Genomic DNA, 21,907 nt, shown 5'->3' with positions numbered 1-21,907 from the left:
CTCCGCCACCTGCAGTCTCCGTCCGCGAAGGAGCTTCTAGTGTGTGGAAACCTTTCCTCCTTCACAGCTCCCTCCCACTGGTGCAGGTCCCATCCCTATCCTTTTGTCTCTGTTTATTCTATTTTCTTTTGCCCTACCCAGGTATGTGGGGAGTTTCTTGCCTTTTGGGAGGTCTGAGGTCTTCTGCCAGCGTTCAGTAGGTGTTCTGTAGGAGTTATTCCACGTGTAGATGTATTTCTGGTGTATCTGTGGGGAGGAAGGTGATCTCCGCACCTTACTCTTCTGCCATCTTCCCCCTCTCCCTAGGGTACATCTTAAGGCCAGAACCAGGGAGAGCCAATGCCTCAAAGGCCATCAGGCAAGAGAATTCTCTCTTATTTGAAGGAGGATCAGCCTTTGCTTCTGTTCATGTCTTCAGCTGACTGGATAATGCCCACTCACACAATGGAGAACAATCTGCTTTACTCAGTCTCCCAATTTAAATGTTAATCTTATCTAGAGACAGGCTCACAAAAACACACAGAATAATGTTTGACCAACTATCTGGGAACCCATGAATTAGAAACTGGTTGTGGCCAAGTGTCCTGGGTTTTATCAGGCCCTGTAGGTGATTCTCATTCATTCTAACATTTGAAAAAACACTGACCTATGTGATTCTAATGTAAATTAAGTTTAAGAAACATTGTTTTTAATAACAATTTATGTCATAGTTTCATGTAGTCCTACTCTTATGGGCATGCATACATGTGCATGCACGCACACATACACATGTCCTGTTTGCCTGAGGAATAAACTTCATATGCGACATATGTGTTTTTTCTTTATAATATTTGGCTCTCTGTTCTCAGCTGAATCATTTGAAAAATATATATCACGCTTTTAGTCACAGACCTTCAAACAGGTCATGTTCTTTAAATAATTTTATAATCCTTTCATCTCTCAAAGCCCTCTTCTCATTTTCTACTGCTTTACAAACAGCTATTTTCTTTTCAAAAACTATTTCAAATGTCACAACATCTGTGAAATTTCTCTCAACTTCTCAGGCAAACTTTAAAGCTCCTTCCCTTCTGTACTCTAACTTTACATGGGTCTTAGAATAATGCTCATCATTTGCTAGTCTTGAATATAGCACTTATCACATTTTTTTTGTGGTATTTTTCACCTTTACATTGTGAACATCTCAAGTCTAAGAATCAGGTCTATTTTGTCTTTGTTTATCAGAGTATTCCCAAATTCTTTGTAAGTTTCCTAACATATAGAACTGGGTTAATAAAATTTTGTTGAATTCGTGAATATTCTTTGCCCTCATTTCTCCACCCACCTTAATTACCCAACAACTTCGTCATTCACTACACATTGCAATGATCACTCTATATTTCCCATTTTACCTAAAATATTCGATTTCTCCTTGTTCTATGCACTGAATGTGAGAATGTATTCTATCTGATCAATACACCAAAATGGGACTCTCTTTCATTAATTGCTTGCATGACAGTTGTACTTCCAAAGGAGTCAAATTTGAAGAGATGCTTGTTTATTCATACTTCTAATGAGTCCAAAAGGTTCTGCTGTCACCAGAGTTCACAGTTTAAGCAACAATAACAACAACTGCATGTTTGTGCATTGATACAAAAATTTGCCTCAGCTCCCTGTTTCATTTTTTCTCTCAGATTATATGCATAATTCAAGTCCAGAAACCAATGTGTACATATTCTTTATTCATTGAATCTTTCTCATTTATCCCCCTCAATTCTCATGCAAATGTATTCAAAGATTAGGATCCACAAATTTCAAATTTAGCCCTATTGTTAACTGCAGGCAATGGAAATTAAATTTAGATTTTATGAACTCATTCCTTGTTGCCTTTTAATCTGAAATTAATTTTTGTTAGCAGCTGCAGCTAGCAATATAAAATGCTGTTACTGAAGAGTGGTTGGTTTTAAGTCTCTTTGGCGTCTACACATTCTTTTGTTATTGTCAGTGTGCTTATTTTGATATATAAAATTTGTCTTCCACAATGTGTTCATATTAGCAATTTCCCTAGCACACAAAGGTTCCTAACGGGCCTTTTTTCCTTGGCACACAAAAGGAATAACACACAAAGAAACTGGCATTGCTTTACCAATGATCAAAAGTAATACAATAAAATACTTTTCTGAAATTTTTATTTATACATGCATGGGTCAGTGTATTAGTTACCTATAGCCATATGACAGATTACTCCAAAATATCAAAAAATAATTCAATTTGGTCTAAGATTTAAAATAAATTTATTGGTTCATTTACCTGAAAATTTCATAGGTGAATCGGACTTCAGGCTTACTTAGATCAGGTATTTATCTCCATTTCTCTGTGATTTTTCCATTTCTGCATTTCTTTTTATCTCATATTTTGCTTTAATGTTGCTATATTATAGTAACAAGCAACTAGTACTATGTTAACTTTTAGTATATTAACAGGATGAATGCCACCTTAAGGTGGGATACACTCAACTTCATTCACACCCAGGGTGAGATAAATTGTCACTTTGGATAACCATTAAAAACATTGTTCCAATTAAGTCATTTATGAACTAACCTCCATTCACTGTCCTTAAAAATGATTTTTAATATGCGAAATGTGCCCACAATTTAATTACTTAGTGTAGCAAAATGTATGGGATTGTCCACATTGGCTCAGGACCTTTGAGGTTCATATTTTTATCTTCACTTGCAGTCAATTCCATTCAAAACTGTTGGATTCTACACACAAGGAGGAGTTTGATCAGACAATTATAATATCTAATACAGTCTATTTTTGTCATTGTATACCCAATATGTCAATACATTGAGGGATTACTAATTGCATTATCCCAATCTCAGTATCAAATTCTAAAAGAATTAGAACACATTTGTTTGTTCAAAAGAAACTCAGGCTTCCCTGGTGGCGCAGTGGTTGAGAGTCTGCCTGCTGATGCAGGGGACATGGGTTCGTGCCCCGGTCCTGGAAGATCCCACATGCCGTGAAGTGGCTGGGCCCATGAGCCATGGCCACTGAGCCTGTGCGTCTGGAGCCTGTGCTTCACAACGGGAGAGGCCACAGCAGTGAAAGGCCCACATACCGCAAAAAAAAAAAAAAGAAGCTCAAGTAACTCAAGCAATTATATACAGTCCTGCTAAATATGTATTTTATCGTTTTTCCTCTCTCTACAATTTTTCAGTACTTTTTCATATTTCCTTACATGCATCAGATAATCTTTCTTCTCCAGTGACATAAAATAAGATCGGTCAAAAAGAATGTCCACATTTTTCTTCTATCATATCTCCCAACCTAACTAGTACTGTGGGCAATAATCCCCATAAATCTGACTTTTGTCAGGTTACTGTGAATGAACTCTTCACGCCATGCTTATGGCCACCCCGCTATGTGTGCCCTGAATCCTGTCCTCCCTTGCTCACTCTGAGACATTGCACCATTAATAATTTCTCCTCTTTCCTGTATTTTTATTTTTCCTTATCTGGTACATAATTCCCCTGTCCTCAAAAACAGGCTTTATTTTCTATCTGAAAATAAAATCAACTCAAGCAAACAAAACCCAAAAACCTTCCTTGATGCAGTGTTTCCCTCCAGATACACCTCTACTATTTCATTCCCTTGACTGAAAAGCTCCTTGAAAGAATTGCCTATATTCACAGTCTGCCTTTTCTCTCAGGCTCTTTCAACCTCACTCTAAAGAGTCTTATCTTTATTACTTCACTAAAATCACTCTTGTCCTTCATACTGCAAAATCCAATATATAGTTCTCATGCTTCCATTTGCTCAAAAAATTTGCAAATCTGACACAATTGACACAACTCCTTCAAGAAAAAAGTTCTTTCTTTAGCTAAAGGAAACAACATTCTTATTCCTTCACCGATTCTTCTTTCTCAGCGTGCTGCTTAGCTCCTCCCAATCTCTTCATTCATTGAATTGTGATGCCTCCCAATTTTCAGTCCTCAGACTTTTCTTGAGTTATTGCCCAATTAATCTCATTCAATCTAATGGACTTTTGTTAACATCTACATAGAGATAACTCTTGAAATTAAATCAGCAGCAGCTTGGTCACCTTTTCCATGAATACCATATTAGCCACCCTGATTTCTTTTCTCCGAGTTCTCAAACTCAACATGATGCAAGTAAAACTTTTCCTCAAAATCCAGTTTATCTGTAAATTTGCTCCTCCAGAGACCTTATCCATCTCAACAATGATAGTCATAGTCTTCAGATCGCTATGCAAATCACCCAGGTTCATATTTGAATCTTCTCTTTCTGTCATGCTGCACTTCCAGTTCATCAGACATTTCTGTCAGATATACTTTAAAAAATATCCATGAGGCGACCACTTCTTCCTATTTCCATCACTCCCACCCCTGTCTAAACAACCATCACTCCCACTGGATTATTGCAATAGCTTTCTAAATAGTCTAAATAGTCTTTAACCCTTGCCTCCTTTAATCTGCTGTAATGTTCCTTTTAAATCATAAGTAATACCATGTAGTTATTTTTTTCAGTATGACAAAATACTCCCAAAGAAATTAAGGCTCCAAAACATGACAGTCATATAGGGTGAACCAAGATACACACACACACACACACACACACACACACACATTCACACTCACATCCTGCCAAACAAAGCGTAAAGATAAGGCATGTCTTCTGTTTTCAACTTTGCTCTGGGTAGAGGAAGTGAAAATGTGAAAATGTTACCTATTAGAAACACTGAGTACGTGACACTTCTTACATGTTATTTCACATCACCTTGGCCTCAATGACTCTTTGACAAGTGTGAAACAGAAATGTTTTCAAACAACTAAAGTTGAGGAGGTTAACATTGTTACTTTGGAAGTTCTTAGAAAGAAAGAAAATTATCTCAGAAGGAAGGTTTAAGATTCAATAAGGAATGATAACAAAGCAAACGGTACACATGAGGACACTGACTCTGTAATAACATAAAATGTCAAATTAGACCGATTAACAAAACCTCAATCATCATCATCATCATCACCGTAACTTATAGGCATAAACTTGTAAGACTTGATTGGAATTAAAGCATTTAAAAGTTCTTATAGGGCTTCCCTGGTGGTGCAGAGGTTAAGAATCTGCCTGCCAATGCAGGGGACATGGGTCTGAGCCCTCATCTGGGAAGATCCCACATGTCACAGAGCAACTAAGCCCATGTGCCATAACTACTGAGCCTGCACTCTAGAGCCCACGAGCCACAACAACTGAAGCCTGTGCACCTAGAGCCTGTGCTCCACAACAAGAGAAGCCACCATAATGAGAAGCCCACGCACCGCAAGGAAGAGTAGCCCCTGCTCGCCTCAAGTAGGGAAAGCCCGTGCGCAGCAACAAAGACCCAACACAGCCAAAAATAAAATAAATAAATAAATAAATAAATAAATAAATAAATAAAATAAAAGTTCTTGTAATGTTCAGGAAGAAAGTGAAGATGCCAATTGTTTTTAGATTTTCCAGAGTTACACAAGCATGTTAACATTTCTAGATTAAAAAAATAAAAGAAGGGCTTCCCTGGTGGCACAGTGATTGAGAGTCTGCCTGCTGATGCAGGGGACATGGGTTCGTGCCCTGGTCCGGGAAGATCCCACATGCCGCGGAGCGGCTAGGCCTGTGAGCCATGGCCGCTGAGCCTGCGCGCCCGGAGCCTGTGCTCCGCAACGGGAGAGACCACAACAGTGAGAGGTCCACATATCGCAAAAAATAAAGAAAGAAAGAAAGAAAGAAAGAAAAGAAAAGAAAAAAATAAAAGAAATTTAGTGTACAGATGTAAAATTAGAACGGAAATTTAATAAGAATAAAACTTTAATCTACTGGAAAGTAATATTACAAAGGATTAAAAACAGAAAAATTAGGACAAATTTGAAGCACACAATAAAGTGGTAAAAATATATATTAATAACCAAAGTGGCATAAATGAGATAAACAATGTTACCATACTGGAGTGAAATAAGAAAAAATTATCTTTATGCTATTCCTAATAGGCACATGATAAGATATAAAGATATAGAAACTTTTAAAATAATACAATACAATAAAAAATACACAATACTAACCAAAATAAATCAGGCAAAACTGTTAGTATCAGACAAAATATACTTTAAAACAAAAAGCTGCCATGATGATAAGAAAGTCACCCAGTGAGGTAACCATTTGGAACTTGTATGCATCTAATTAAATGCATTCAAAATAAACAAAAAATATAATCATGGAAGAAAATGGTAACAGATCTCTCTCAGAAACATTTTATTAAGCAGACCAAAAAGTCAATAATGATAAAAGTGTTTCAAAGAATGAAAGAAAAACACTTGAGTTTAACTACACACACATATATATATATACATATATATATATTTTTTGCAATAAACTTAAAGAATACATATCATTTTCAAACACATAAAGCAAAATATAATAACATTGCTGACATATTAAACCACGTAACATTTTTGAAAAAGAAATGTGTTAATACAATTTGCATCCTTTGAAAACCATGCAAATTGTTAAAAGACAGTGTTATTGGCAGGCCAGTGGGGAGAATGGACAGACACTGCAACAAACAGCTGAAGACAGAGGTATGTCATTTGGCTCTGAAAATAAAAGTACATTATTTAGCTACCTCACAACCATAAAAAATAAGCACTTCCAATTTGTGGAAGAAAAAAAGTAAACCTTAAATGAAATGTAGGATAATATGACTATGGCTTAGGAAAAGAGCAAGTTTTATAAAAGTACAAATTGTAAAACCCTTAAAGGAAGACACTGATAAACAAAACTATGAAAATTGTGCTTAGTTGGTAATTAGAACATAATTTGAAATAATGAATGAAGATATGTATGTGTATGTACACAGATATCTCTATTAATATATGAATACATTAAAATAATTGGACCAACTATTTTTCAACTGGTGTTGTAAGATATATCAAGTATTGATATATTGATATCTTAAGTATATAGTCAGTTTAAGTAATAAACAAAACACTAATTTAAGAGCCACCCACCTTGAAGAAATAAGCTTTACATGTGCCTCACTGTGACATTCCTCTCCATTCTACCCAGAGCTCATCAATATTGAATTTTGTATTATTTGTTCCTTTGTTTTCTTTATAGTTTTACCAAATACAGTTTGGCCATTTATCTATATTTATGTATATAACTACATCTTTGTATTTATTGACTCATGGGCATTGTAAATATAAGTGGCCTAATATTATATGCAGTTTCTGTGAATTTTCTTTTTTTTTTTTTTGGTGCTGTGTTTTAAAGAATCATCCATGTAGAGAAGTACAGCAAAAATTAATTCATTTTCACTGTGATAAGAAAATAAATGTATTTTAACTAACTAATGCATACAACTTCCAATGGCTTTGTGTTGTTTACTATTTTTTATAGCTTCAGATATTATTAATATTGCTGATATTACTTGTCTTATACATGGTTCTTATTGCATGTGAAAAACTTCTCTAGGTATATACCAAGAGTGCACATACCAAGAGCATATATTTCTAGAAGTACTCTCAAATGTTTTTCAAAAAGAGAATGTTTAACAATGTTTTTAATAAATATGTAACTATATTCAATGATTGACTCTGAAACTAGTGTGTATGTTTAATATGTGAGTTAAAGATCTCAACCAATAGATTTCATTTTATGCAGAAAAATTCCACTCTAAAATGTTTGTATTCAGTTCCATAATTATATTAACTATCCTAAGTCTCACCTTTCTTGTTCCTTGAAATTGTAAGAATTTAAAGGTTATAGAAAAGATGTTTTAATATCTTGTATATGAATCTGGACACATTTTAGATATTTTTTATAAATGTAGACTGCTCTGGCTTTTTTATTGTTTTCATTATGTATACTTCTCCACTTTTACTTCTATATTAATGAAGGGTATTGATTTATATCTAATTAATTATCATTGTATTATCAATAAAATCCTTACATTTTCTAGTAGGCAGTAATGCATAATACTTAAGAATACTAAATCTGAAGTAAGGGAGGCTGTAGTTAAATTCTGTTTCTGTTCATTATAAGTAGTTGAAACTTGGGGAAATTATTTAACAAAAATATTACATATTTTCTTATCTATAACAAAGGATTACAGTAAGGATTAAATGAAGTATATTCACCCAGTATCTAGTACATGGTGTCATAATAAATGACAGTTCTTATCATTATTATAAATATGACTGAACTATATGCTAAATTAATATCAGTCATTACTTGGTACATCTTCATGGGGATTAGGGACAAAATTACATTTTGGAAACTACTAAAAAGTAGCACACAGATCAAAAAGTTGGAAATACATTCTTATAAATTATTATATATAATGATAAAATATTCTAGCACCTATGTCAACATTTAGAAAATGATTTCACATTGGACCCCTATTAAAACACATTAATTAAACTCTCTTAACTATGATTGATTTTGTGTAACACTTACTTAGTTGATGCCCACAATTAACTGTATGCCAGTAATTAGAATAGGATTCTGTCTAGGATGTATGAGCATTCTGTTCCCCTTAATTAAGGTTTTTTTTTTTTTAAAAAAAAGGATAATATTGACATTTACTAAAACGTACAGATCTCCTTACACTTCAATGGATTTTCAAAGGCACACTTCCATGTAATCACATCCCTATCAAGATACAGGACATTTCTGTACCTTCAGAGTGGTTCTCCTTTACAGTCAATCCCCTTACCCTTCATTCCTCAGAGGTAACAATATTGTAATTTATTCTGTCATGTTCAATTTATGGAATTTCATATAAATGGAATGAACAAGTGTATAAGATTTGGGGTATACAGTATATATAATTTGGGCTGCTTTTGAACAACATAATATTTTGAAATTAATCCATATTTCTTAGTAGCAGTAATTTATTTCTTGTTGTTTATAAATAATATTCCTTTATGAATATAACATAATTTGTCTATTTTTCTGTTGATGAGCAGTCAAGTTGTTTCTGGTTTGGGGCTATTATTTGTAAAGCTACTATAAATATTTGTACCCCAGTATTTGCATGGCTATGTTTTCATTTTTCTGGATAAATACCTATGAGTTGAATGTTTCCATCACACAATATGTGCACGTTTAACTTTATGAAAAACAAACTATTTTTCAATGTTGTTGTAACATTTGTCATTGTTAGAGATGTCAATAGTAAAAATGGGAAACAGAAACTTAGGTTATTTTCCTTATCAAAACTGTGTTCCTTGGAGCCGCAATATTATGATGGTTTTCGTGCTCTTGTACATTGGATGTCTTAAGCTGAGTGCAGTTTAGGGGATCCTTTCTAATTACAGGAAGGTACTTGTTTCCTTCAACACTGTGATCTGACCTGGGACAAATCTGTACTATACACTAAGTAAATGGCTAACAAGTCAATTGCAAACCAAGTGAATGTACAAATCTTAGTGCTGGTGCTGAAATCTCTTCAGGATAGTCATCATGATCTCAAAGTTTGTTTCAAAATTTGCAAGCATCAAGTGTCAATCATAAATGAAGATGGAACACTAATGAATGTTGAATTCTCATGTTTTAGGTGTACTTCCTTATTAGAGTTTTTGGTTCTCTGCTACTTTTACCATACCGTTTCATTTAAATTTCCTACATACTAACTTCCTTTGTGCAATTGAAATAAAATTGCAGTATATAAAAAAATAAAAATAAATTAAATAAAAACATGAGAATTCTGGCTGTGTGCCTCATGATTTGGAGTGGATAATCTCTTTAAATTTTAGCCATTCATTTGGGAGTGTAGTAGAATTACATTGTGTTATTAATTTCTGTATCTTTAATTATAAAAGATACTAAACACTTTTTCACATCTGTACTGGTCATATGTATATATTACTCTGTGATAGCATTTGCTCACTTTGTTTTAAGTTGATTTCTTATAATTAAATATTGTAAGAATTATTTTTATATTCTGAACATAAATTCTTAGAGATATAATATGAATATTTCCATTATGAGCCTTGCTGTTTTGTTTACTTAACTGTATTTCTAGAAGAACAGAAAATTTTAACTAACTTGAGTTAACATTATCAGTTTTTCTTTTATAATGTCATCCCTTTGTCTTGTTTATAACATGTTTGCCTACCCAAGACTGTGAATATTTTCTTCTAATAGCTTTGTATTTTTAGTTCGTAAGTTTAGGTTCAACCCTCATCTAGAATTGTTTGTGCCTCCGTGATGTAGGAATGGGAGTAGATTATTTTCCCATACAGGAAAGTGACTGAATCACTTTGGAAAATTTGACAAAAATCAATTTACCATATACGCCTGTTACTATTTTTGGATACTCTTTCCTGTTCTATTGATTTCTTTGTCTATACTACTATACGTGTCTGTATGCCAAAGACACATTATCTTCATTACTGTAACTTTACAGAGAATTTTGAAATCAGGAAGCAAAAGGTTTACAACTATGATCATCATTTGCACAATGGATTTAGAATTCTGGGTTTTTTTTTCGCTGTTTTGCATTTCCTTATAAGTTTTAGAAACAGTGTGTCAATTTCTACCGAAAAAAGAAAAAAGCTGCTGAGATTTGGATTGGTATTGGATTAAAATTTATAAATCATTTGGGGAGAATTGACATTTTAATAGTGTCAAATCTTCTAATCCACGTATATGGTATATATATCCATTTATTTAATTATTTCTTGATTTCTCCCAGCAATGTATTGTAGTTTTCATGTGGACGTATTATGCATCTTTTGTAAAATTTGTCTCTGAGAATTTTGTGATTTTTTAGGCCATTTTACACATTTTTAAACAAATATTTATTAATTAAAGCTTTATTTCCATAATATTTAAAAATCTAATATCATTATTCATAATGCAATTAATATCTAAACTAAGTGATACTATCTCTTGGCTCCAAGTCAAAAATCTCAGAATATACCACTGTTTTGTTTAAAAGTCAGATTTATAAAGGAGTAATTTACATAGTAACATCACTTTTTCTTAAGTATAAATTTTTGTGAATTTTTCAGAGACATCTAGTCATATGAGTAATGCCAGAAAAATGATATAGCATAATTCTATCACTTTAAGAAAGTTCTCTTTGAAATGATTTCCTTTCCCCTACTTCCAAATCTTAGAAACTAGTGATTGATTTCTGAGTCAATAGTTTTGCTTTTCCTAGATGTAATAAAAATGAAAGGTAAAACATATAGACTCTTTTGATTGGCTTTTTTTCATGTAGCATATGCTTTTGATATCTGTCCATGACATTATAAATAGGTAATTACCAGTTATTCTCTTATATGTATGTATACCACACTTTATTTTTAAATTTGTTGATGGAAATATGACTTGTTTCCACCTTTTAGCTATTCTGAATAAAGCTTCTATCAATATTTACAATCAGATTTTCTGAGGACATATGTTTTAGTTTACCTTGGGTCAAGAGGTAGAGGTGGGAATTTTGGGCCAAATAGTATGTTTAAGTTACAAAAATATGCCGAATTTTTTCCCAAAGTGGCTATTACCATTGCCACCAACAGTTACTCCTCAGCCTTGACATTGTCAGTGTATCCACCCCCCCATTCTAGTGTGTAGGGACATATTATTATTTCAATTTGCATTTCACTACAGACTAGTGATGCTGAAAACATTTTTATATGCTTACATCTATATATCTGCTGTTGTGAAATTGCTGTTAAAATTTGTGCACATTTTTATAAGGTTGTTTAGCTTTTTAGAATTTAGTTTTGAGATTTTAATATATTATAGATATATGACTTTATCAGGTACCTGCTTTTCAAATATTTTTTTATATTCTGTGTCTTATCTTTTCATTTTCTTAATAAACATTACTTTACATAGCTGTTCAAGGAAGGGTAAGTTTTTAGAAAAAGTATAATTGTATATTTTTGGTTTATTTTATGATTCTTGACTTTTTTGGCATTATCTAAGAAATGTTTGCTAAATCATAAGGTAGTAAAGCTTTTACCATATTAGTTATTATATATTTAAATGTAAGGTTTTATGTTTTGGTCTATAGTTTACTTTGAGCCATGTTTTGTATATAATGAGCGGTAAGAATCAAGATTAATTTACTTTACATATGAATTTACAACACACACACAATTTGTTATAAATGCTAATATTTATCTATTTAATTATCATGACAACTTTGACCATAAACACTGGACTCTCTTCCATGCATACCAACAGTTTTATTTATATATTTATATATATATATATAATTTATAATATTATATAAATTATATAATAAACATATTATAAAACTTCAGGGAATTTCATAAAATAATGTTGCTGTACTTAAATTATTTTGAATTTATCTTCACATTTTCCTTCATTTGGATTAATCAATTTTGGATTCTTTGATGAGACAGTGCAGGTGGTTTTTACAGGATTTATGACAGTAACCCCAAGCAGCCCATCCATTCTCAGAGATAAGACTTTATCTCTACATCCAGGGATCTGAGATTGGTGAATGATTATGTAGTCAAATATTTTAATACAAATATTTAAAAAATATATGTATCTAATTTGTATTAATGAATTCTTGTTAGCTATTTTGTTATAATTAACAAAACCACTTTGAGGTGTTGGCTGTATATGATAAGAAAATTTTTATTATCCTTATATTGCTCACCCAGAAAATGAAAAAGAATATAAAATGATTTATGTCATTAGCGAACTTTTAGGCAGCATAAAAGTATGACTGCAAATATAAGCTCAAAGGACAGAACAATAGTTGATCACAAGCTGAATTTTGGGAACCCTAACAAAGATAAAAGCTATAATAGTTCATAGGCATTATGGAGGAATAGACCAAGATGGAAAATAAATGTTAAAACTGAATTATTACTTAAAACATAGAAAATAAACATTAAATTTGTTAGATTCTTTAATATAATTGAATGGGCCAATTGTGACATTTTAACAGAGTTTTTTTAAAAATGTATTTTTAATTAATTTTATAATCAATAGCAAATACTTAGATTGCCCATCCCAATGTAATGATTTTCACATAGAGGTGAATTATTTTGACTACAGTTCTGATTTGTAGAACAAAGACAGTGTTCATTCTTGAAATCAAAGATATGACAAAGTTTTGAAGCCTCCAACTTGTACTAGTCTCAGGCAATAACACTAAAGACATATTAGAAGTGTTGGAGGATCTATGGGTAACTAGGAAAAGAATAATGTCCTTAAGGAAGCTGAGATTTATTTTAAGTAATTCACTTCAACCTGGGATCTTTATTGATGATCAGGGCGTTAATAAGATTTTATGTTGTAAACTGACAAAAAATTAAATAAATGCATGGAATGAGTTTTGAGTGATGCATTTCTAATAACCTTATAATTTTTGAAGGTACTTCTAGGCAAGTATTAGTTTTCTTTAACTATTATGAAATAAGTAAGTGATCTAAAACATGTAGGGTTGCTTTAGTTTTCTATTGTATAATAATCACAGAATGTTTTATTTTAAACCATTTTGTCTGACTACAGGAAAGAGATGTTTGAGGATTAATCTACTAGATATCAGATGTATATTCTTATCCATTATGACAAATTATTTTTGTTACAATATTTGATTTCTCAATCAATATTTAAACAAGATATAAAGAAGGGAAAGAAGGAGAGAAAAAAGGGCATATTAGGGACACCAGGCAGATACCAGACATTGTGATAATTTTATCCATAAAGTAATTTTAAAATATATTAAATACATAGTAATGAGTTTCTATTACTTATTAACTATTTTATCTTATTTTTGCCTATATATTAAATGACTTCCATATACAAGATTTTAAAAAGACAAGAAAAAATATCAAAACTACCTTTGTTTCCAAACAAATATATCATGTGGAATATTTGAGATTCACTTGAGCACTTACTTATTTGCAAAACTTATTTATTTATTTGTGCGGTACGCGAGCCTCTCACTGTTGTGGCCTCTCCCGTTGCAGAGCTCAGGCTCCGTACGTGCAGGCTCAGCGGCCATGGCTCACGGGCCCCGCTGCTGTGCGGCATGTGGGATCTTCCCAGACTGGGGAACAAACCCGTGTCCCCTGCATCGGCAGGCGGACTCTCAACCACTGTGCCACCAGGGAAACCCCAAAACTTATTTTTATATAAATTGTTTAAGGAAATGCTGGAAACATGTTTGTTCATAAATAAAATATTAGCCAAGCGTGTTAAAATGTTCTATCACCTGTGCATATTAACTTTTGAGAGTGCAGACTGTTTTGGCTTGTAGATATTTGCTTATAGTGAAATGTTTTCATAGAAATCAAAGAAGCAGACCACAAAAATAAAATTTTTTAATGCATTGTTATAAGCGTGGACATTTATGAAATTTAGACAGCTATAAATGTAATAATTTAATTAAATTTGTAATCACTGCAGTTTAGTATTTTAGTAGTATATAAGGTTTTTCATTGTGAGTTTTCATAAAGTAAAAGTGGTTTTCTGAAACCACATTTTCAGAAAAATAATCTACATGATATAAACAAGAAAATTAATATATTTATATATTTTCCAACTATTTAATACTAACTTCAGAATATGAATAATTAGAAATCTACTGAATTCCCTAGTAAACCTTGCTACATATACTAATGAATATGATTTAGGTTTTTAGGAGGGCATATTTAAGTAATAAAAGCTTTGGAGTAAACATATATTACATACATAAGTCACAATTTCAAAGAAGACAAATTGAAAAAATACTATTATTGAATCTGTTTTCTCCAATCCATATTGATAATGGGAAATCTAGAGGGGGGCATATTTCACTGTTTCTGTGTTCTCCAGAGCCCAACATAGTAGTGAGTACATATCAGATTTTCAAAGTAACTCACTAGATAAAATAGATTATTCTTCAAGGTATTGTGAATCCTCTACATATTTATTTATTTATTTATTTTTATTTTTTAACATCTTTATTGGAGTATAATTGCTTTACAATGGTGTGTTAGTTTCTGCGTTGTAACAAAGTGAATCAGTTATACATATACATATGTCCCCATATCTCTTCCCTCTTGCGTCTCCCTCCCTCCCAACTTCCCTATCCCACCTCTCTAGGTGGTCACAAAGCAGCGAGCTGATTTCCCGGTGCTATGTTCCTGCTTCCCACTAGCTATCTATTTTACGTTTGGTAGTATATATACGTCCATGCCACTCTCTCTCTTTGTCCCAGCTTACCCTTCCCCCTCCCCGTATCCTGAAGTCCATTCTCTAGTAAGTCTGTGTCTTTATTTCCCTCTACATATCTTAGCATGCAATTTGCATTTGCACTGGAATACAACCTTCACTGCATCCTTATCTCCATAGAGGGCGCTCTGCTGATGTGAGCTCCTGTTCCACCTGTATTGCATAAAACCTGGATGATTTGTACATAGTACAGGATAGTTTGTGCCGGAAATCACATGTATAGGATTGTCAGTGTGCCATCTATTTTGTTCTTGATTCTGTTTTGTCCTTCATTTTCAGAAAGGATTAAAATTGGTATTCTGCTCTCTCCCAGTCTCAGTGTTTTAAAGTTTACATAGCTTCCTTAATTTTTTCTCAAAAACACAGTTTTGCACATTACATGATTCTTATTCCTGTTTACAGATTAAATAATTAAGGTATAGAAATAACAAATAACTTTCCAAAGTTCATGTTTCTTAAGAGTTCTGGAAAGGGCCTCCTACTGACGTTTGTCTGAATATGGTGTATTTTATTTACTCTGCCATCAAGAGGACTGAAAACTGATTTTTAGAAATGAAGCATGGACCTAAAAATAATAGTAGCAATAATAGAAATGTTGCATTAAGAACTCCAGCGACATTATCCAATTTTTGCCTTAGCAAAGTGCTTCTCACACACATGAATATGTTCACATTTATAGGTAAAGTGATTGGCATTCAAAGGGTAGAATACTAACCCTAGGACTGTGGGAAATAAGAAATAAAAACCCAAAGGAACTTGTCAATTTACTAATATAGATTTAGCTAATTTCATTATTGAGCAGAAAATACTAGAATGAGTGTAGGTTGGCCACAAGTGGTTACAAAACTATAGTGGGTTTTCAGCTCTAATTATCTGGAATTTAAAGCTACAGGTTTTATACACCATCCTACTTTTAGGAAATAGACAGCAATTATTCAATTTGCATCAGTAATGACGTTAAGCTTACTCTGACATTCTGTTTTTCATAACTCTTTATCCATATCTCCTGAGGTTCCACTACATGTCCTACAGATCATTAGCTGCATCTACAGTAAGGTTAGATTCAGTTTAACTTCCCCACAGAACACAAAATGGTAGTAAGCCTACAGACAAATCAATATCTGTCTGATCCCAGCCCTGTACTTTTAATCCTTAAGTGATGGAATAGTAATTGTACACTAGAGATATACAATAACATTGGAGCCACATGGAGAGAGTCTGTTTCCAACCAGAAGGATTTAGTTTCCTGTACCCAAGTATGGAATGTAGCCAGGCTATGCCAGTTTCAAAGGACAGCGTGAGCAATGCAGAGGTGGGGCAGTGAGAAGGTGATGCTTGAAAACAGTCAAATGCTTAGGTGTTTTTTTATTCTAGTCCTTCCTCAAGATACAGTCTTTCCAGAATCCTCTCTTACAAAACAGTTTTCTGATACGCCAAGATTGCTTCTAATCCTTCCTGTTCAGAAAAGGAGCAGAGAACTATTTACTCATTTTAAGGCTGCTGATACCAATGATTAAAACTAATATTATTCTTGCCTCAGATTTCTGGAACAGATTGCTTTTGTCTGCTCTTAAATGTAAGCAAATACCTGGTTGAGAAATATAGGACTACACTAACAATGGTTACGATAGAAAATATATATTTATATAGTGGCAGTAGTAAGGCCTGAGAAGTAAACCATAACCTTGGCTTTGCCAAGATATGTCATTTAAACAGTGTCAATTTCAATTTTGTAATTTACTAAATGAGATTTCAGGCTGAATATTCTCTTTCAGTTTTAAAATTATTAAAAGATCAAGTATTAGCTTCTAGAAAAGCTTAGCAATGCTTTTTCATAATAAGTAACTCTAAATAAGCAAATATTTAAATTAGCATTTTACTAATTTTAATTTCACGGATCTATTTATCTTTATAATATAAAATATTATATTAATTAATTATCTAATATAATACACAAGCATCTAATTATCTTTCACTGTATAGTGACAAAAATTCATTAATGCCAATTCTATTAGCTATTATATATTAAGCAATCTACACAATATATTAATTTTAAGATGTTTTTGTAACTTTTTTCTGTATATTTAATGTAGTACTCAACACTTACAAAAAAGATATTGCAAAACATAATAATAAATAAATGTTAACATATCACTGTACTTAAGAATTAGTGTTGTTAGGAACATATCCTCAACAATATACTATTTCATTCTGCAATCAGTTATTTAGTTTTGTGTGATTTTTTTTCAGCTTTGCAAAAATTCTACCATATTTGAATGCAATCTTCTGAGACAGTTCTGAAAAAATATTTCAATCAACATTTTGTTTCTAAGATTGTCCCTAATGTTGTAGCTATGTTGCTATTCATTTATTTTCTCTATGATATAAATAATCACATATTGCATCTATTCAGCCATTGTTGGACATTTGTAATTTCCTGTTGTTGTTCCTATTAATTATGCTGGTGGTGTATGTTTTCAAGACATTTTCCTTGGGATCCAAAGAAATGGCTGGATCTTGGACATGAGAGTATACAACCGTATGAATTATTACATGTGGTTTACTTTAATTTACAGTCATTCCCATTGGTCTATATCCAATCCAGCACTTGAAGAATCTTGTCAAACTTCTTGATATTGTGTCAATATTGTTGCGATTAAATGATAACTTATTTTGGTTAAGCTGTATTTCTTTAAATACTACTGATGTTGAAAACTTTGACGTTTATTTGCCATTTATATTACTTCTTCTGTTAAATGTTTGTCCTTCGTTGTACCCATTTTTATATTGAGCTGTCTCTTTTTCTTATTGATTCAATACATTGCATTATATATTAGAGATACAGATCCTTTGTCAGTTGTGTGTGCTGCAAATATTTTCACTCATTTTGTGACATTTTGTCTTCTTTGTGGCATATTTGGAGGAAATGAAAAAAGTCACATTTCACTGTAATCAAATTTATTAATGCTTCCTTTATGATTAGTGCATTTTTATATTTTGAAATCTTTCATGAGCTTTAATATATTACATGCTAATATTTTTTCTAAAGTATGTATAGTTTTTGCCTTATACATTTAAGTCCTTAATTATTTAAAATGTATTTTTGTGTATAGTGTAGTTATGGCCCATTTTATAATGATGATAATGATGTGGTTACAAGCTTTACTAAAACTATTTCTTGATCAATCTGTACTTTCCCTATTGATCTGCAATAGCATTATTACCATATATTAAATTTCTATATATAGTAGATTTGTGGCTGTGTTCTGTTTTCTGTTTCTGTTTGTCTATCCCTTTGACACTTTCAAAGTGACCTAGATTCTAATACCAAATAATAAGGCTTGATAAATGGTAAAGCAATTATCCTTTATTGTACTTCATTCAAGTCTGGACAATCTTAGTACTTATAAATCTTAGAATCAGCTTTAATTTCTCATTGGATGTCTATTAGATTACATCAAAAATACACATCAACTTGGAGAAGCTGGCTTTATTTATGATATTTTGTCTTCCAACCACATAGGCAATATACCTCTTAATTACTTTAGATCTACTTTAATGACATTCAATAAAATGTTTTGCATATGTCTTTCAAATACTTTGTTAGATTTATTTCAATGATCCTTATAGCTTTGTTTATTAACTCTTGTTAATTTTTGACCATTAAGAATAATGTTTTTGTACTTTTTTTGTTGTTGAATGTATCCTTAATCAGCTTCAGAGGATACATTCTGTTCCTAGATTGCAAAGAGTTTTCTTTTTTGATTTTGCTTTGTTTTGTTTAGAATGTATGGACATTAAATTTTATTTTTTGTTTTTTTCTATGTGTATTAGGATAAACATCTATGTATTTTTTGTCCCTCTTTTAATTCATTATCGTTTTGGATAACTTTTATGCTTTTTAAAATTCCCTTCTTCATTTCTTCTCTCCCTCCCACTTTCCTTCCTTCCTTCCTCCCTCCCTCCCTTCTTTCTTTCCTTGGTTTAATGCCAAACTATGCAAACATTCCTAGAACTAAACTGATGACAGACTTTCATTTCCATTCCAGTAGAGTGGGTTTGGTATTATTTTGTTTAGTCCAATGACAGCTAATATCGCTCATGAGTGGGAGCATATGGTATTGATATTAAAGTTTTACTGGCCACAAAAAAACAAGTTGTAGAGTATTTCCTCCTTACTCTGTCTTCTGGGGAAAAGATGTATAAGACTGAAGTCACCTGTATCTTTAACTGTAGATAAAACTACCTAGGCCTGATTTTTTACTTAAAAATTGAGTTTCTTTAGTTATTGAAGTACTACTCTGATTTTCTACTTCTTTTAAAAGTACCTATGGCATGTCTAATCCATCCATATTCTTAATGGATAATTAAAAATGGATAATTTAAAAATCGATTATCTTTAATATCTTCTGTGGGTATATATATATTCCCTTTTTCCTAATGTGTTTAGTTTTTGCCTTCTCATTAATTTTTCCATTATGAATTCTTCAGTTTTAGCTTTGATGTATAAAATAAACCAAACATTTATCTTTTCTTATATCTCAGAACTAATAAACTTACTGAAATATGAGAAGACTGCACTCAAGAAGTATTTTAAAATATTAACTGTAATATTTTGATGTTTACCAGAGTTATATATGAATTCCATGCTAAGTTCTAATTTAAATTATTATTTATTTTTCCCCAAGTATGACTTGACACCACAAACTGCATATATTCTCCTGTAAGAAAAATTTTACCCTGGTATAAAGAAGTTTACTTTCTATTTTCTCCAAGTTGATTTAGACTGGAAACCTTGAATGTTTTAAAGATTATGTATTTTTTTTCCAACTACTCTATTTTTCTTAGATTAATGATGAAGCCAGGTGTTCATCCCTTAGACTCTGACAGCATACAATGAATTCTGACAACTTTCTCCCATTTCAGTTCCTGAATAACATGTAATTTCCTTGATATGACAAAATATCATTTTAGCATTCATGTCATGCCTTGGTGTTCATTTTTCATTTTTCTGTAAGTTAATGAGTTCTAACAAAGAATGCCATCATAAAGTTGTCTTTTGCCAAAAGTCCTGCTGCAGCATATGGGGCTAGTGACAAGCTACAGTATTAAGGAGATTGGTTTTAAACCAAGCCTCTAAAGTATGCATGGAAATACTAAATGCATTCCTATGTGTTTTGCAGACAATCCGAGTTTGCTGAGCCATGTCACAGTGGTTATTAGAGTTCTGGATGTCAATGACAATCCACCCGAACTTGCCAGGGAATATGATATTGTTGTCTGTGAAAATTCTAAGCCTGGCCAGGTAAGTTAATTTTTTCCTTCCTAGCATTTGAATGGAAGAAAAATAAGCAGCTCTATTTCTATTATTCTTAGATATAATCCTCAAAGATCCCCCAGTGTTATTTTTGTGCTTAGTAAAGATAATTTTATAAAGCTTTATTTTAAGTACCAAATAGATTTTTTGAGACTCATAGAAAATACATTTTCTCCAGATCCCAAATGTAATTCAACAAATGAACTCATTCATGTATACATTTATTATACCAATAAAATGATATTGAATGGTTTTGGTACAGCCCTGTGTTAAATGAGGAGGAAACAGTGAACTCTTCCTGTCCTAATGAAGCTTAGGGACTAGAGTGGGGAGGAGAGACTGGCCTGGTCTACATATTTTGGATGGAATGAGGGAATCACATACAGTGGCCATTGAGTGATATTGATACTAGAAGATGATTAGGTTTTAACATGAAGAGTGGGAATGATTGGTGGAGGTGGGGAGAGGGAAGGATGGAGAGAAGAACTTGAACATAAGACATGAATCTGGATGTAATATGGCAGCCAGTTAAAGGAGCATGACAATTCCGAAGGGAGGCCAGTGTTTTGACGCCCATAAAGCAAGTGGGACATGGGAAGGGAATGTGCATCTGTCTTCTCTGCTGTGTAACAAATTACACAAACTTAGCAGCTTAAAACAACACACATTTATCATCTTATAGTTTCTGCAGATCAGAATTCTGCTCATGGCTTAGCTAGGTCTTTGCAGGAGTCTCATAAGACGTAGTCAAGCTGAGTTCTTACCTGAGGCTTGGGGATCTCTTCCGAACTCACGTGGTTGTCAGTAGCATTCAGTTAATTTCAGCTGCAGACCTGAGAGCTTCAGGATATTCCTTGGCTCTTCAGTGTTCCCCAGAGTTCTGAAATGCCACCCAGAGTTTGTGTGTGTGTGTGTGTGTGTGTGTGTGTGTGTGTGTGATATGGGTTCCTCAACATGGCCACTTACTTCATCAAACAAGTAAAGAGAGCCCCTCTGGTGAGTCTGACAGTCTCATATAATGACCAGAATAAATATATCATCCAAAATTATTTTAAATCATTTTGAAGCTTGTGACAAAATTATAGTCCTGAGAAACATTGCCTTGTGTATTTGTGTATGAGGGATAATCAACTATGGCTTGCTAAAGTTATCATTGATTATATGTTTTTAATATTTCCAGGGGAGGTATTTACATATATATATATATGTATATATATATATATATATGGAGGGCACTTTATGTAAAAACATGAAATTTTCTCATATTCATTTCTCACAAGAAAATTAGAAAATGTGAATGAGGACAAAATGACTGAAAATTATATTTGAAAGTATTTACAGGTT

At 32.5% G+C, this 21,907-nt stretch overlaps 1 protein-coding gene across 5 annotated transcripts in view; it reads left to right on the top strand.

The window, feature by feature from the left end:
- The window catches only part of CDH18 (cadherin 18), a 1,040,565-nt gene that overhangs the window by 971,956 nt on the left and 46,702 nt on the right, over positions 1-21,907 (top strand). For all 5 annotated transcript variants that reach the window (XM_060295678.1, XM_060295679.1, XM_060295677.1 and 2 more), the window contains one exon: positions 20,430-20,551. In XM_060295678.1, coding sequence (XP_060151661.1) covers positions 20,430-20,551 — 122 coding nt within the window. The remainder of the gene's footprint in view (positions 1-20,429; positions 20,552-21,907) is intronic.

Source organism: Globicephala melas, chromosome 3, assembly GCF_963455315.2.
Source record: "Globicephala melas chromosome 3, mGloMel1.2, whole genome shotgun sequence".
Lineage (NCBI taxonomy): Eukaryota > Metazoa > Chordata > Mammalia > Artiodactyla > Delphinidae > Globicephala > Globicephala melas.
Note: the sequence above shows the minus strand (reverse complement) of the source record. Positions and strands in the feature narration are given on the sequence as shown.